The 17,612-nt window shown below is 48.2% G+C and overlaps 1 protein-coding gene across 2 annotated transcripts in view; it reads left to right on the forward strand.

Moving 5' to 3' along the window:
• LOC107106651 (occludin-like) overlaps nt 1-12,166 on the forward strand; it is a 57,168-nt gene extending 45,002 nt beyond the window's left edge. For both annotated transcript variants that reach the window (XM_015406833.1, XM_015406841.1), the window contains 4 exons: nt 458-667; nt 1,480-1,651; nt 8,075-8,116; nt 11,403-12,166. In XM_015406833.1, coding sequence (XP_015262319.1) covers nt 458-667; nt 1,480-1,651; nt 8,075-8,116; nt 11,403-11,504 — 526 coding nt within the window. In that variant the 3' untranslated portion in view covers nt 11,505-12,166. The remainder of the gene's footprint in view (nt 1-457; nt 668-1,479; nt 1,652-8,074; nt 8,117-11,402) is intronic.
• The last annotated feature ends 5,446 nt before the right edge of the window (nt 12,167-17,612 follow it).

Genomic DNA, 17,612 nt, shown 5'->3' on the forward strand with positions numbered 1-17,612 from the left:
CGGAAGAGCTCTCTCAGCCCCACCTACCTCACAGGATGTCTGTTGTGGGGGGGAGGGGAAGGGAAAGGAGATTGTAAGCTGCTCTGAGACTTCTTCAGGTAGTGAAGGGCGGGGTATAAATCCAATCTCCGCTTCAGTTTGGTGTAGCAGTTAAATGCGCGGACTCTAATCTGGGAGAACTGGGTTTGATTCCCCACTCCTCCACTTACACCTGCTGGATGACCTTGGGCAAGCCATATTTCTGATAAGAGCTGTCCTTGAAAAAGAGCAGTTTCTGTCGGAACTCTCTCAGCCCCACCTACCTCCTAGGGTGTCTCTTGTGGGGAGGGGAAGGGAAAGGAGTTTGTAAGCAGGTCTGAGACTCCTTTGGGGTTTAAATCTAATCTCCTCCTCCTCCTCCTTCTTCTTCTTCGTACCAACCCTAGCTCACATTTGGGGTTTTTGTCTCTCTTTCTAGCACACCCTTGCGCTCCTCCGCCGACCCTCCTGCCAGGACTTTTAGCTCCAGCACCTTAGAAGAGAAGGCCAGAGAGACTCCCAGCAAGCCTTCAGCCCGCAGGGGACGGAGGCGACGGAGGAACCCTGAACTCGAAGAATCCCAGTATGAGACAGACTACACCACAGCAATGGAGTCCAGCGACGAGCAAGATCCGGACGAATGGAAAAGGTGAGGAGGAAGTGCCGCCATCTTGGACAGGAAGTAGCACAGGGCTGGCAGTATTAGAAGTATCAGAATGGCTGGAGGGGAACTGGAGGCCTTTGTTGAGAAGGAAGATAATGCCCTCGTTTGCTTCCTACCACAAGACTTACTTACTTATGTTCATTAGTTTCTATAACCAAAGGTCTTAAGCTCAGTAATAAAAGATGAATATACAACATTGGCCTCATAATATCTACCACAAGAGAAACGAGGACCCTTAAGGATTATCAAAGTAAAATGATACCAGAAATGTAAAAGATCCCTCCATCAGACACATGTTGGAATAGAGCTCTCTGAGTCTTTTTATCCCAGACCGAAGGTGGAAAGGGTGTTGTGGAGAATGCTTGTAAAGGATGCCGAGGGACCATGCATATTGTAAGCAGCTTGATCAGAGCAGAGCCACTGATAGCCAGTTTGGTGTAGTGGTTAAGTGCGCGGACTCTAATCTGGGAGAACCGGGTTTGATTCCCCACTCCTCCACTTGCAGCTGCTGGATGACCTTGGGCAAGCCGTAGTTCTGTCAGAGCTATCCTTGAAAAAGAGCAGTTTCTGTCAAAGCTCTCTCAGCCCCACCTACCTCCCAGGGTGTCTGTTGTGGGGAGGGGAAGGGGAAGGAGTTTGTAAGCCACTCTGAGACTCCCGAGTGAAGGGCGGCATGTAAATCCAATCTCCCCCTCCTCCAGAGGGGAGATGCCTGGGGATCAGAAAAGTGACATCTGTAGTGTAAATATGGCCATTTTCTTTCTGTTCTGAACCTCGCACTCCTCCTTCCCACCCAGCCTGTACCCGCCCATTACGACAGACAGGATCCGGCAGGAATATAAACAAGATTTTGCCTCGGACCTCAAGCACTATAAGCAGCTGTGTGCAGAGATGGACAGCATCAACGACCAGATCAACCAGCTCAGCAAACAGCTGGACCACCTGCCCGAAGACAGCCTGCAGTACCAGGTGGGCTCGGTTACACAAACAGGAAGAGTGCTGGATTTGGGGTGGGGTGGGGGGAGAGAAGCGTATGCAATCAAACACTATCTTCCCTATTTTAGAAAGAGCACCTTTAAGACCAACAAAGTTTTATTCAAGGTATGAGCTTTCACGCACAGGCAAAAATTCATCAGATACATCCAGGGGTCATTTCCTGCAGGAGCGAACAGGAGCAGAGCTCCGGCAGTAAAGAGCCCAGGGGGCGGGCACATGCAACAAGCCCCACCCCCTGCTCCCAGCAGCCCTCAGTCAGAGCAAGAAGCATAGGCGGCTTCAAAAGGGAATTAGATAAGCATATGGAGCAGAGGTCCATCAGGGGCTATTAGCCACAAGGTATAGATAGGAACTCTCAGTCTGGGGCCAGGGATGCTCTGTCTTCTTGGTGCTTGGGGGGGGCAACAGTGGGAGGGCTTCTAGTGCCCTGGCCCCACTGCTGGACCTCCTGGTGGCACCTGGTGTTTTTGGCCACTGTGTGACAGAGTGTTGGACTAGATGGGCCATTGGCCTGATCCAGCATTGGCTTCTCTGATGTTCTTATGTCACTTCTGACATGTGGCAACCAATGCTCCCTCTAAGCTGTGGAGTCTTGTGAGCAACAATTCTACTTTGTCAGCTCCTGGCATTCAAGTTGTGAGCGAGCGATTTGGCTCCTGCCTAAATTAGTTTGCTCTGGAGCCCTCCTTCCTGAGCTAAGGCAAAAATGTGTGAGCCAGAGGCTAAAACACTGTGAGCTAGCTCACATTAACTCAGCTTAGAGGGAACACTGGTGGCAACCCTCTGAATGAATGACCTCCAGACGTCCTATCCTTAACAGCCTTGCTAAGGTAGTGCACACTTGATTGAACACTTGACTGAGTCCGTCCATCTCATGTTGGGTCTTCCTCTTTTCCTGGTGCCTTCAACTTTTCCTAGCATGATTCGCTTTTCCAGGGAGTCTTGTCTTCTCTGGTTCTAGGGGGAGTTCAGGCCTGATTTGATCTACAGCCCACTTATTTGTCCTTTTTTGGCGGTTCACAGTTTCCAAAAAAAGCTCCCCTCCAACACCACATTCCAAATGAATCCGCTTTCTCCATTGTCCAACTTTCACACTCATGCACAGTGATGGGGAATACTGTTGACATGAATTGTCTTGATCTTGGTTGCCAGTGACACATCCTTACACTTAAGGAACTTATCTAGCACCTTCATTTTGGGGTAGTGGTTAGGACCGTGGACTCTAATCTGGGAGAACCAGGTTTGATTCCCCACTCCTCCACGTGCAGCTGCTGGCGTGACTTTGGGTCAGTCACTAGTTGTTTCAGAGCTGTTCCCTCAAGGGCAGTTCTTGGAAGAGCTCTCTCAGCCCCACCTGCCTCCCAGGGTGTCTGTTGTGGGGAGGGGAAGGGAAAGGAGTTTGTAAGCCGCTCTGAGACTCCTTCGGGTAGTGAAGGGCAGGGTAGAAATGCAATACCCTCCCCCTCTTCTCCTCCTCCTCCTCCGCCCCTCCCAGTCTCAAGCGCCTTCTTGGCTGCGGTTTCCCTTTTGTTTCCTGATGGAGCCAAGGAGTGGAAAATCTGGAACGATTTCAGTTTCTTCATTGTCATCCTTAAAGTTGTGTCATTCCCCCGTAGTCATTACTTTTGTCTTCTTGATGTTCAGCTGCAGTCCTGCTTTGGCTCTGTCAGGTTCCCAGTCAAGTCACTCTCCACACATACACTTTCTTGGGTGGAAGTTTTATTAGAAGATATGAGATGTGCAGGGATTGAGCTCTTTGTCAGAACTGGGGTGTCAGAGCGGGAAAGGTGCATATAGTTACAAACACACATTCCATTCATACACGTCAGCAGGGGTCATTTCCTGCAGGAGCGCACAGGAGCGGAGCTCCAGCAGTAAAGAGCCCAGGGGGCGGGCACATGCAACAAGCCCCATCCCCTGCTCCCAGCAGCCCTCAGTCAGAGCAAGAAGCAGCTAGGTAAGTTGCAGAGCCCCCCCCCGGCCCCCAACAGCCCAGTGGCACCTTTAAGACCAAGTTTTATTCAGGTAAAGGCTCTCCCTCCTCTGCGAGGACAGATCTGCACGTTCCTCTTCGCCCCCAATAGCTAGCAATCCAAAACAGTCCAGTGGAGCCTGAGCGGAGGGTGTTGCCTTCTGACGCACTTCTGGTGATATCAGGGGGTGTGGCACATGCAAATGTTATGCTAATGAGGTATGCTAATGAGCTCCTGCTCCTCTGTACATCAGCAATACTACACAGACCCTGAGAGATATACGGCCCACGGCTAGCTAATCAAAGACTCTTCTCCAAGGACAACTTCCCCTGTGGAAGCTGTCTCTTTGGAGTGGCAGGGAAGAATTACTGAAGCTAGCATCTCTGCTCCTACAGGAATGTGGTGGCAAGCGAGGGTAGGTGATAAGAGCTTTAGAACAGCACAGGGGAAGAAAGGTTTACAACAATAGTTGAGGTGAAAATGCGTCAGGTTTTTTAGGCAATAATACAACAGGCACAGATGGTCAAACAACCCGAACCGGACAGGCACTTTCTGCTTCAGTCTTCATCAGTAGCCATTTCAAGTCTTCAGTATTTTTTTGCTGGCAATGTATCTCAGATGGCTAATGATCCTTCCGACAGTTTTCACGTCACCGTCATCCCACTCTAATCCCGTCTTCCTTACGATACGTTCTGCATATAGGTTGAACAGACAGGTAGATAAAATAAACCCCTGTCTAACATCCCTGCCAAGTGGAAACCATTCTGTTTCTCCATATTCTGTCCTTAACGGTAGCCTCTTCTTCAGAGTACAGGTTGCACTTCAAAACAGTCAGAAGTTGTAGCACACTCCTTTCTTTTACAACCAACCAGTGTTCCCTCTAAGCTGCGCTAGGGGGCCTTGGCGCACAAAGTTTTAGCTGGCTGCTCACAGGTTTCTGCTTCCTGCCCAAAAGCCTTTTTCTTCCCTCTAATGGTGGATGGGGGCACCTCCTTCTGGGTCCCATAGAATTGGACTCCCCTGGTCCAGTCTTTTTGAAACTTGGGCTCCGATCACACGTAGAAGTTGCCGCAGGATAGTCATGGATGCCAGGTGGATCTTAAGGGTGCAATCAAACGGGCACATCTGGCAGGCGTCGCGCACCTGTTGCCAGCCCATCGCGTCCGGCCGAAGATCCGCAGTTAAAAGCTACCGGTGAAAGTGCAGTAGATAACGCTTGCAACGGGCCGCAGACGGACATCCTCCGTCTGATCGCTCCAGCAGCTCCTCTCACTGTGTTGAGGTGCGCCGGAAACGCGTGCTGACGAACTGAAACCCGATTCCCATCTGATCGCGTCCGGGCGGGTCAAAGTGCGCCACCGCAAACAGCCACGCAAGTGTGAACGGGACCTTGGAGGGTTTTTTGAGGTAGCAGCAGCTGTGCTGAAAATTTTATGCCTCTACCTCAAAAAACAACCCCCAGAGCCCCAGATAACCCCAGATCAATTCTCCATTATAGTCTATGGTGCCCATTGATTATAACGGTCCCCATAGGCTATAGTAGAACAGGGGGGGGAAACAATTATTATTTTTTTGCATACCCCTGTTATGCTTTTCAGTATGATCTAAAAGCTACCTTGAGTCACAGGAAAAGTGGGATATACACATTTGAATAAAGAAGTTGTTTGGGTAGGTTGATAGCATTTAAGCAACTTCCTGTTTGTTAGTTTAGGCAGGGTTCTGAGAGTGGTTGTCCACCCGTTATACTTGACCTGTAAATTTGTCATATTTCACTAAAAAAAAGAGAGTAGACTGCAAAGTCGTTGTCGCCCCCGCCCCCCCAAGTGCTGGTATGTTTTCTAAGGCTCAGCGCAGGGCAACGGTCCGAGGCCAGGTCTACCAATATAGTGGACTGGGGTGGGTAAACCTGTTCTCCGGAGGCTTGATCTACCCCCATAGAGGACAACGTTTTCTGTAATTAAATTTGACATGATTCTGTTTTCTCTTATAATTTTTACATTATTTTTAAAATATAGTTCAACTATAGTTTAAAAGAATTCATTCTGAGATTTTCATAAGGGTATGGAAATAATCTTCTAAAAAAGTCATTTATGCGAGAGTAAAATGTAGACTCCCTCACAACTTTAATGCTGCTAGCTTTTTTTGCTCAGAGGTAGAATTTTGGCTCATAAGACTCCATAGCTTAGAGGGAGCATTGGTTGTGAGCGAGCGATTTGGCTACTGGATAAATCAGTTTGCTCTGGAGCCGTCCTTCCTGAGCTAAGACAGAACTCTGTGAGCCGGAGGCTAAAAAACTGTGAGCTCGCTCACCCTAACTCAGCTGAGAGGGAACACTGCTTGGGACTCTTAAGTGGGAGGGAAAGGCGGCTTAAAAATGAGGAATTTCAGACAGGCAATATATTCTGGAAGAGGAACGGTTTCCAAACGGTTTCTGGTCTGTCATTTCAGACAGAACCGTTTGAGAACTGGTTCCCTTCCGGAATATATTTGTCATTTCATACACAATCGTTTCTGTCCCGTTTAGGAAACGGGGCTGAAGCGTTTTACCTGTCAACCGCTTCCAAGTACTCCTCAGTTTCCTCTCCCGGTTCCGATGCGATTTTTCCCGCCGTTTTTCACCCGCACGGGCGATCTCCGGCTTTTTTTTTTAACGTCTCCTTTATAGCCCCCAGAGGGTCAGAGTAGGGTCCTATATGTCCACAGCCCTTACCCTTAATACCGGTTCTCCACAAGGTTGTGTGTTGAGCCCCTTGCTCTATACCCTCTATACACAGGATTGTACCCCCACCCACCCCAGTAACACCATCATCAAGTTTGCTGATGACACCACTGTCGTGGGGCTCATCTCTGGGAATGATGAGTCTGCTTATTGGGACGAGGTGGAACGGCTTTGTGTTTGGTGCAGGGAAAATAATTTGATCCTCAACACCACCAAGACCAAGGAATTGGTAGTGGACTATAGGAGGAACAAAACACACATCCAGCCACTATTTATTGGTGGAGAACGTGTGGAGAGGGTGGCTACTTTTAAGTTTTTGGGGGTGATTATTGAGCAAAACTTGACCTGGAGCGCTAACACCACTGCTCTGGTGAAGAAGGCCCAGCAGAGGCTCTTTTTTCTCAGACTTTTAAAGAAAAATAACTTGAGTGAGAAAATACTGATGTCCTTCTATCGTTGCTCAATAGAGAGCATTTTAACATACTGCGTCTGTGCCTGGTTTGCCAGCTGTACGGCTGTGGAGAGGAAAGAACTCCAGAGAGTTATCATCACAGCCCAGAAGATTATTGGCTGCCCTCTCCCGTTCCTGGAGGAATTGTATAGTTCTCGATGCTTGAAAAAAGCAAAGAACATTCTGCAGGATTTGTCACATCCTGAACACTCCTTGTTTGAACTGCTGCCTTCGGGTAGAAGATATAGGACAATTAAAACAAGGACAAACAGATTAAAAAACAGTTTTTATTCGAGAGCTATTATTGCTTTAAATGCTGCATGAAGTTGGAATTTGGGTGACATTGGTGGTTTAGGTTGCAATGTGAACCTTAAGGGAGTTATGGGATGGTTGTGAATGGTTGTGTGAGTGTATATGTGTATGGCTGTAGATCACTGAAATGATTGCACCTTTAATTTCGTTGTACTGTGTACAATGACAATAAAGTATATTATTATTATTATAGCATTATAGCGTTTTTTTACGTTTGCTTTATAGCGTTATAGCTATAGCTATAACGGAATAGCATTATATCAATCCCATTGGAATGCATGGAGTGTTTTGTTATACTGCTATAGTGCTCTAAAGCAAACGTTCAAAAAAAAAAAAGCCGGAGATCGCCCGCACGGCCGAAAAACAGCGGGGGGGAAAGCGGTGCAGTCTGAAATGGCAAACCACTTCAGATCCAGCTCTTTACCGGAAGGGGAAAGCCATGTGTGAAATGGCAGCCCTATACCGGTTCACTTCAAAACGGATCATTACCGGCTTGAAACCGGGTGAAACTGGGTAATGTGAAATTCCCCAATGTTTCCCATAAGAAAGACAACCATTACCCAAGGTAGCTTTAGGGTTGTTCAGGGTTCAGCCCCCTCAGTTAAACTCTGATGCCGTGCTAGGTTTGACTGTGGGCCCAGACCCGATGCTGTGCAGCTCTGGGCCGTTCTACGGGTAACTATCAATTTCCATGCAGGTTTCCTAGTAAATTGCTAACGTCCGTGTACGTCAACAGACCAGACAGGTAACCTCCCAGTTGGCTCAGGAGAAGCCTGGTGCCGGCAGACAGCCAGAGTTCCTGAAAGGCCGGCATTGTCCACTGGGGCATCATCTGCCTCTCTGACCACATTCCACCTCCGCTGATTTCAGATCAGATTTCTGAAAGGAGCCTCCAGTTGCTGACTACGTCCAACCCTTGATCATTTTTCTCTCTCCTGCAGGGCGTGGCGGAGGAATACAACCGGCTGAAGGATTTAAAACGCGTGAGTAACCTCCCCACCCACCCATCAAAAGTATTTGATTTCCTATCCTATCAGATCTACACTGGCCTGTTACCTTTGCCACTTGTTCTTTCCCTTCTCTGTTCCAGATTGAACTGGGAGAATCCCTAAAATTAAATTCCAGAACCGGAGAGTGCAATTCCTTGCATTCCTTTTCTGTTCGCTGCCCTCGCCTTTGTTACCAAAACACACAGCGTCTCTCCCTCAACCCTGCTATCTGGATTTTCCCAGAGCAGCTTACTACCACATTTCTCCCCTCGGAGGTGGTGTTCTCACAACAGGCCTGTGAGGTAGGCTAGGCTGAAAGAGTGACTGGGCCCAAGGTCACCAAGGTTCGGTGGGAATTCACACTGGGGTCTTCCGGATCCTCATTTCAGGTGAGTGGCCATGTTTGGTGTAGTGGTTAAGTGCGCAGAATCTAATCTGGGAGAACGAGGTTTGATTCCCCACTCCTCCACTTGCAGCTGCTGGTTGACCTTGGGCAAGCCATAGTTCTGATAAGAGCTGTTCTTGAAAAAGAAGAAGAACAGATTGGATTGATACCCCGCCCTTCACTACCCAAAGGTGTCTCAGAGCAGCTTACAAACTCCTTTCCCTTCCCCACAACAGACGCCCTGTGAGGTGGGTGAGGCTGAGAGAGCTCTGACAGAAACCGCTTCTTTTTCAAGGACAGCTCTTATCAGAACTACGGCTTGCCCAAGGTCATCCAGCAGGTGCAAGCAGAGGAGTGGGAAATCAAACCCGGTTCTCCCAGATTGGAGTCCGTGCACTTAACCACTACGCTAAGCATGGCCACCCACCTGAAATGAGGATCTGGAAGACCCCAGTTTCTGTCAGAGCTCTCTCAGCCCCACCTACCTCACAGGGTGTCTGTTGTGGGGAGGGCAAGGGAAAGGCAATTGTAAGCCGCTCTGAGACTCCTTTGGGTAGTGAAGGGCGGGCTATAAATCCAATCTCTTCTCTTCTTCTTCTTCTTCTTCTGGAGTGGAACAAAATCTGAGTCCAGTAGCACCTTAAAGACCAACAGAATTGTCCAGGCTGTAACTTTTTTTGTGAGTCAAAGCTCACTAATTAATTAATTATTGTATGGCATTGTGTGTAGAATAGCCAGGAGATCCTACGATTGTCTGGCACCCAGAAGTTCTAGCTCTTTTAGCATTATGCACCCAGTAGGTGGCGAGCTAGACTTGTTTTTAAGGCAAGAGATGTTTCAGAGGTGGTTTGCCATTGCCTGCCTCTGCATCACGACCCTGGTATTCCTTGGAGGTTGCCCTTCCAAATACTAGCCAGGGCCAACCCTGCTTAGCTTCCGAGATCTGATGAGATTGGGCTAGCCTGAGATATCCACGTCAGGGCTCAAAGCTCATTTTGCCAGACACTTACAAAATGTCTGTACCCTAGTAAATGTTGTTGGTCTTTAAGGCGCTACTGGACTCTGCTTTTGTTCCCAAGCCTTGTCTAAGACTCTGACCACTCATGAACACATGAAGCTGCCATATACAGTATTGTCTAATCGACTGGCAGCAGCTCTCCAGGTCTCAGGCAGAGGTCTTTCCATCACCTACTGCCTGGTCCTCTTTAACTGGAGGTGCCTGCAACATCCTTGCTTATTGGGGAGACAGTTTTACCTTTAAAACACTCTCTGTGTACCTAAACTTGGTAGATTTCTGCTGCCACCAGGAATTAAAAAATTGAAATCTCTCTTTTTTGGTAGAATGACCTAGGGTCTGGGCACTTCAGGGGATCATGTTGCCCTGAGGAAGGACTATTCTGATTTCTGGGATAAGTTTAAACAAACAAACAAAAATTTATTTAATAAAGAACAAAATAGGTTTCTGGTCATTTTGAACTGTTGCTGATGAAAGGAACTTGTAAATATAACTGGCAAATCTTGGTGTCACAGTCTCTCAAACTCCCAAAACTCCACTCTGACAGGCGTAGACACTCAGTCTCTCTCATCTCATCTATATAGCCACACAGGCTGAACTCTTTGTCTTATTCACACAGAATAGACTCAAAAACTCCCATAGTCTCACAGACTAGACTTAAAAACTATGCTCTCTCTTCAAACTTCACACACAGAATCCCCTCATTGACACCTCCTCCCACACTCTCAGTCATCATCAGAAGAAGGATTGGATTTATACCCCGCCCTTCACTTGGAGTCTCAGAGCGGCTTACAAACTCCTTTCCCTTCCCCTCCCCACAACAGACACCCTGTGAGGTGGGTGGGGCTGAGAGAACTCTGACACAAACTGCTCTTTCGGGAACAGCTGTGCCAGAGCTTGTGACTGACCCAAGGTCACATCAGCAGGTGCAAGTGGAGGAGTCAGGAATCAAACTGGGTTCTCCCAGATTAGAGTCCACACACTTAACCACTACACCAAACTGGCTCTCCAATCAGCCAATCACATCACACGTCTCTCTCTCTATCACTCTTCTTACAGTACTGCAGTCAAACTTATGTAAATTATTTCAGCACCATATTTTATATTGGATATATTGTTTTAAATTGTTGTTGTTTGTATTTCTATTTTAATCTTGTAAGCCGCCCCGAGCTGAATACTGGATGGGGCGGGATATAAATCTCAATAATAAAATAAATAAATAATATAAACTAAACATTTAAAGAAACACACACACCAAAACAAGAAATCATTACAGTGCTGGGCATTGAACTTGGGACCTTCTGTATGCCAAGCAGATGGTCTTATCACTGAGCCACAACCCCTCCCATCACACCATGCTAGTCCTAGCTTGTATGGCAGATGATCCATGTCTGTCCCCACGTATGCTGGGTCCCTGTCTGGCGTCTCCAGTTAAAGGCATTGGGAAGGACTTCTCTCTGCCTGAGCCCCCGGAGAGCTGCTGCCAGTCAGAGCAAACAATGCCAGTGCAGATAGACTCAGATGGAAGGCGCTATGTGGATTTGTAATAAATAGCAATGATACATTTTTTTTCTTGCATCTTGCTACTGAAACGTGCAAAACACACCTGCGAGGCAGTATTCAGTGTCATCCCTTCAAGCGTACCAAAATGACAGCTAGTCTTGGGGGGGAGGAGAACAAACCCCAAACAAATATTAAATGGTCCGAAAGACAAACACGGACAGCAAAGCCGTCGTTTTGTTGCTGGGGATCCATCGACCGCTCTTTGCAAATTCTTCTGTTTCTGCAAATTCTTTCAACTGCCGTGCTCTTTAATTATGAACGTTTTTGCGCAACACCAATTGTGTATTCCCCCCCCCTTCCCTCCATTAATTTGCTAGACACCCGACTACCAGAGCAAGAAAATGGAAACCAAGTCCCTTCGAAGCAAGCTCTTCCACATCAAGCGGATGGTGAGCGACTACGACAAAAGCAGAGGCTAAGTCACCCCCCGGAGACTGTGGCACAGCAAAAAAAAGGTGGTTGGGGGGGCGGTCCCAAAAGGCACCTTTTTTCTCATCCAGTCTCTCAAGGAGCGATTTCTTTCTTTGGTACCTACCTTGAAGCGGCGTCATTGATCTGTCGCTGAGCCAATCTTGCAAGCTGCAAAAACTCTCTGGGCGCCCTACACTCGGACGGTTCGACTCCGAGCGGCCACCGTGTCGGTCGTGTGTTTCTTAACTCCCCAACTCTCATTCTTCACTCTCTCGTTCTTTTAATATGCAGAGTGCTGAGGTGGGTCTTCCCTGAAAACCGCATGTTGCAAATGTCTTTCTTTTGTTCAGTGTGTGTGGGGTTTTTTTAAAGAAAAAAATCTAGTGCCAAAATGATAGGCTGCCACTCTTTGGGAAAATCACGCAGCGATTGTGGACAAGCCGAAAGCCCCGGATCAACCTGTTGTACAGTTTCATTTTTAAGATTGCATTAGTGTTCTGTTCTCTCATTGGGAGTGCTGTGCTTCTCACTGTGACGCGTTCTCCTTTTTTCTTTTTTACAAAACCGTATTGAGTCAGCTTCCCTTCCCCCCCCCAAAGTGGTGTGATCTGTTCCTCCACGTGTGGAAATTTGGGGGTCGGGTCGGGAGAAATGGAGTTAAGTACCTAATCCGTGCTTTTAATAAATATGTTTGACTGTGTACATCTGTGTGTAGCTGATTTGGTTGCCAGATCCCAAGAAGACTCTCTCCTTCTTCGAACACGTTTGCGCACAAATCTACAAGGCAGGCTGGTCAAGCCGACCACAGATATGCAGGAGCGGCGTTCCCTCTAAGCTGGGTTAGTGAGAGCTAGCTCACAGCTTTTTTAGCTTCCGGCTCACACGTTTTTGTCTCCGCTCAGGCAGGATGGCTCCAGAGCAAACCGATTCACGCAGGAGCCAAATCGTCAGCTCACAGCTTTAATGCCGGTAGCTCACAAAGCAGAATTTTTTGCTCACAGGACTCCACAGCTTAGAGAGAGCACTGTGCAGGACCTTTGTCTGGTTCAGAACGCAAAATGAGAAAAATTCATGCTCAGCTCACAATTATCTAAACATGATGAGCTGGATAGACTATTGTTCCAAACAGCAGGATTGACCCCAGTGCAGGAGAAGTTCTTCTTCCAGGTGGATAGCCCAGGCTATCCCAGTTTGGTCAGATCTCAAAAGCTAAGCAGGGTCGGCCCTGGTTAGTATTTGGAAGAGAGACCACCATGGAGGTCCGGGGTCCCTATGCAGAAGGCAGGCCATGGCAAACCACCTCTGAACGGTCTCTTGGCCTTGAAAACCCCACAGGGTCACCATAACTTGGCCACGACTTGACAGCAGAACAAAAAAAAACCCATTACAAAAAAAAACAACAGAAGAAGAGATTGGATTTATACCCCGCCCTTCACTCAGAGTCTCAGAGCGGCTTACAAACTCCTTTCCCTTCCCCTCCCCACAACAGACACCCTGTGAGGGAGGTGGGGCTGAGAGAGCTCTTTCGAGGACTGTCCTTGAGAGAACAGCTCTGACAGAACTACGGCTTGCCCAAGGTCATCCAGCAGCTGCAAGGGGAGGAGTGGGGAATCAAACCCGGTTCTCCCAGATTTGAGTCCGCGCACTTAACCACTACACCAAACTGAAGATGAAGAAGAAGAAGACGACGAGCAGACGTATCCTCCCGTGTCTCCCCTTCGAACCCCCTCCCACACCCGGACAGCTAGATTTATACCCTGCAATTCACTTGGAGCCTCAGAGCGGCTTAAAATCTCCTTTCCCCTCCCCACAACAGACACCCTGTGAGGTAGGTGGGCCTGAGAGACCTCTTTCCAGAACTGTCCTTGAGAGAACAGCTCTGACAGAACTATGGCTTGCCCAAGGTCATCCAGCAGCTGCAAGTGGAGGAGTGGGGAATCAAACCCGGTTCTCCCAGATTAGAGTCTGCACACTTAACCACTGCGCCAAACTAAGAAGTCATCTGAGATGTGCATAGAAATAACAGTAATGTCCAATAAACAAATTTTGGTGTATATCGTCTTTTTCGGGGCGGGGAGGTCATCTTACGTTTCAGGGTCGCCTTCCTTGCGAGTAAATGCAGCAATTTCAAGGACCGGTTGAACCCTACCTGGCTTGTGTTACCACTGTGACTCTGAACTGAGGTGGTGGTGTATTGATCCTTCATACAAACTCAGTGGTGTTCATCTGGTGCCAGCCAAGAGTGTTGCAGGTTCAAGAGCAGCTCGATTGTATTGCAAACACACCGTTTCCACTTGAAAGTCCCAGGTTCTGAAATGGATTCTCTGTTCTTGGGCCAAACCCATTTAAGCGATGAACATTTGATTTATTTTTTAAAAAATCATTGCTAAAATAGACACCTGGTTTTGCAGGCTGTGGAAGGTCGGTAGTTCAGCAGTTCGAGACCCGGGGGCCGCATGACGGAGTGAGCTCCCGTCTCTAGTTCCAGCTCCTGCCAACCTAGCAGTTCGAAAGCAAGAAATTGCAAGTAGATAAATAGGTACCACTTCGGTGGGAAGGGAACAGCATTCCGTGCGCCTTGCTGTTTAGTCATGCCGGCCACATGACCACGGAAACGTCTTCGGACAGCGCTGGCTCTTCGGCTTCGAAACGGAGATGAGCACCGCAACCCTAGAGTCGGATTGGACTGGCTTTCGAGCAAGGGAACCTTTACCTTTACCTTTGCATCAATGGTATAAAAACAGTCTTTAAAAATTCCAAGTTGATTGGGAACAGTGGCAATGAAAAAGCGTCTTGCTTGGTAACGGGTAAAATGAAAAGACCTCTTCATATATCACACGTTCACAAGGGCTGTGTTCCCTCTAAGCTGAGTTAGTGTGAGCTAGCTCACGGTTTTTTAACCTCTGGCACACACATTTTCGTCTCAGCTCAGGAAGGAGGGCTCCAGAGCAAACTAATTGATGCAGGAGCCAAACCGCTTGCTCACAACTTTAATGCCAGGCGCTCACAAAGGAGAATTTTTACTCACAAGACTCCAGAGCTTAGAGGGAACATTAGGCGAGAGGAGTAGAGTTCCCATGCAAATTAGCTGTGCTCTTGTCCGAGAAGTTTGTTGCTCTTTGGTGATGACAACCGTGAGTATCTCCGGCCCCGGTCACACGGGCCGGATAACGTGTGGGGGAGGCGTGGCTATTTGCGCTGCCACAATTTAACATGCCAGAACACGATCCCATGCATCGGCAACATGCCATGGTTCCTTCCCTCCGTGTCAACGAGGGGCCAGAGGGAAAAGCGGTGCGCCGACACGATACCAAGAAGACAGAGCATCCCTGGCCCCAGACTGAGAGTTCCTATCTATACCTTGTGGCTAAGAGCCCCTGATGGACCTCTGCTCCATATAAGAACATAAGAGAAGCCAATGTTGGATCAGGCCAATGGCCCATCTAGTCCAACACTCTGTCACACAGGGGCCAAAAACACCAGGTGCCATCAGGAGGTCCAGCAGTGGGGCCAGGACAGTAGAAGCCCTCCCACTGTTGCCCCCCCCAAGCACCAAGAATACAGACCATCCCTTGCCCCAGACCGAGAGTTCCTGTCTATACCTTGTGGCTAATAGCCACGGATGGACCTCTGCTCCATATGTTTATCCAATTCCCTCTTGAAGCCGTCCATGCTTGTAGCCGCCACCACCTCCTGTGGCAGGGAATTCCGTTTGTTCATTACTCTTTGGGTGAAGAAATACTTCCTTTTATCTGTTCTATCTGACCTGACATCACTTTGCACAACATTGGCTGTGACATCCCTCCACTGATCAAGGGGACCTTCTCCCGGGGGGGTCAGCTTAGTGAGGTTCTGTGCCAACATATAGAGTTTTATTCATTGGAAATCTTTGTTGTTGTTCAGTCGCACAGTCGAGTCCGACTCTCCGCGACCCCATGGACCAGATCACGCCAGGCCTTCCGGTCTTCCGCCATCCTCTGAAGTTGGCTCAATTTCATGTTCGTTGCATCGATGACACTGTCTAACCATCTCATCCTTTGACGTCCCCGTCTTCTTTGACCTTCAATCTTTCCCAGTATCAGGGTCTTCTCCAGGGAGTGCTCCCTTCTCACATATATCCCACATAAAATATATATGTCCAGGGTGGGTAATAAATGCCCAGTTACGGGAAGGAATCTGACAGGGAGAAGCTCTCAAATATGTCTCTGGCCGTGGTCTGTATTTTGAGGCGTGATTTACGTGCGGGCTGTATTAACACGCCTGAGGCAACCTTACGGAGTTCTGTTGTGAACCTCCCCCATTTTGCTAATCTAATCATCCAAGAGACACAGATATTCAGTTTCAGAAGAAAGCCACGTTGGTCGGCAAGAGAACAGTTCAGTTCCGAGTCCAGTAGCACCAGTTCGGTGTCGTGGTTAGGAGCGTGGACTCCAGGGGTCATTCCGTAGAAAAAGAGGTGCAGGAGCTCATTGGCATAACTCATTTGCATATGCCACACCCCCTGACATCACCAGAAGTGTGTCAGAAGGCAACACCCACCGCTCAGGCTCCACTGGACTGTTTTGGATGGCTAGCTTTGGGGGGGGGGAACGTACAGATCTGTCATCGCAGAGGAGGGAGAGCTTGTGCCTGAATAAAACTTGGTCTTAAAGGTGCCACTGGACTGTTTTGGGCTGGGGGGACGGGGGCTCTGCAGCTTACCTGGCTGCTTCTTGCTCTGACTGAGGGCTGCTGGGAGCAAGGGGTGGGGCTTGTTGCATGTGCCCGCCCCCCTGGGCTCTTTACTGCCGGAGCTCCGCTCCTGTGCGCTCCCGCAGGAAATGACCCCTGGTGGACTCTAATGTGGGAGAACCTGGTCTAATTCCCCACTCCTCCACGTGAGGCTGCTGCATTTGACCTCAGGTCTGTCACAAGTTCTCTCAGAGCTGCTCTCTCCACCGACCTCACGGGGTGTCTGTTGTGGGGAGGGGGAAAGGAAACTGTAAGCCGCTCTGAGACTCCAAGTGAAGGGTGGGGTATAAATCTGATCTCTTCTTCTTCTTACAGAACAAGAAGATTTGGGAGAGGGGTATAAGCCTTTGAGAGTCAAAGCTCCCTTCATCAGATATGAGTAGGAAAGAAGATCCTTTAGTCTTTATATCCCAGTCAGAAGGCGGGAGAGGTATTGTAAAGAACGCTTGAGTCCATTCTCAGGTGAAGAGCAACGGACCTCCCCAGGGCTGAACAGAGACACAGGATTCTTATCTCACTATAGATGCTAATTTTCTGTCCCCAAGCATTTCCCCTCCACTTTGATCAAGCTGATTACAATAGGCATGGTACCTCCTGCATCCGTTATAAGCATTCTTTACAACACCCCTACTCCCCCCTTCTGACTGACACATAAAGACTCCGAGATCTCTTATACCCTCAAAAATTTTGTTGGTCTCTAAGGTGCTACTAGACATGAATCTGACAGTTCCAGAAATTCAGTTACTTGCAGTCAGAATTATGGAAATAAATCCAAATTATTTCCTTGGGGGCAGGGAAAGAAAGGCTGGGAGGGGAGATAGGAATATTGGGAGGGAAAAACCTCCCCCCCCCTTCCTGGGGACTCAATTTTTCCATTGCAAAAACTGGGACACTTTTGAAAGGAAAAAAAAAAAACATGCTTAATTAAAAAAAATACTGGACTGAGTGAAATTTGCAATAATAGCACAGAGCACAGTGTGTAGTTTTCTTTTGCTTGAGTGCTTGTAGGGAAGGCATCTATAATTTTAAACGCCATAAACAAGCCAATTCATACAATGTTATGCGCTACGTTATGAGGCATTTTATGTTGTCAAATCAGCAAAATAGGTTTTATAGGAAAATTCAGTCCCGCATATAGTTCGATTTTCCCTTCAAACCCAGAAAAAAACTCAACGTGCCCCCCCCCCCAAATCCAGAAATTTCACATTGGAAACAGGATTCTGGGCTAGTCGGACCTCTGATCCAATTCAGCAGGGATCTTAAGCTGATTTTTCTTTGGATTGTACCGTATGGATTGACAGTGTGTGTGGTTTAATCAGCAAAATAGGTTTTATAGGAAAGTTCAGTCCCGCATATAGTTCGATTTTCCCCTCAAACCCAGAAAA

The sequence above is a fragment of the Gekko japonicus genome, unplaced genomic scaffold (assembly GCF_001447785.1).
Source record: "Gekko japonicus isolate JY-2015 unplaced genomic scaffold, Gekko_japonicus_V1.1 scaffold2000, whole genome shotgun sequence".
NCBI classification, from domain to species: domain Eukaryota; kingdom Metazoa; phylum Chordata; class Lepidosauria; order Squamata; family Gekkonidae; genus Gekko; species Gekko japonicus.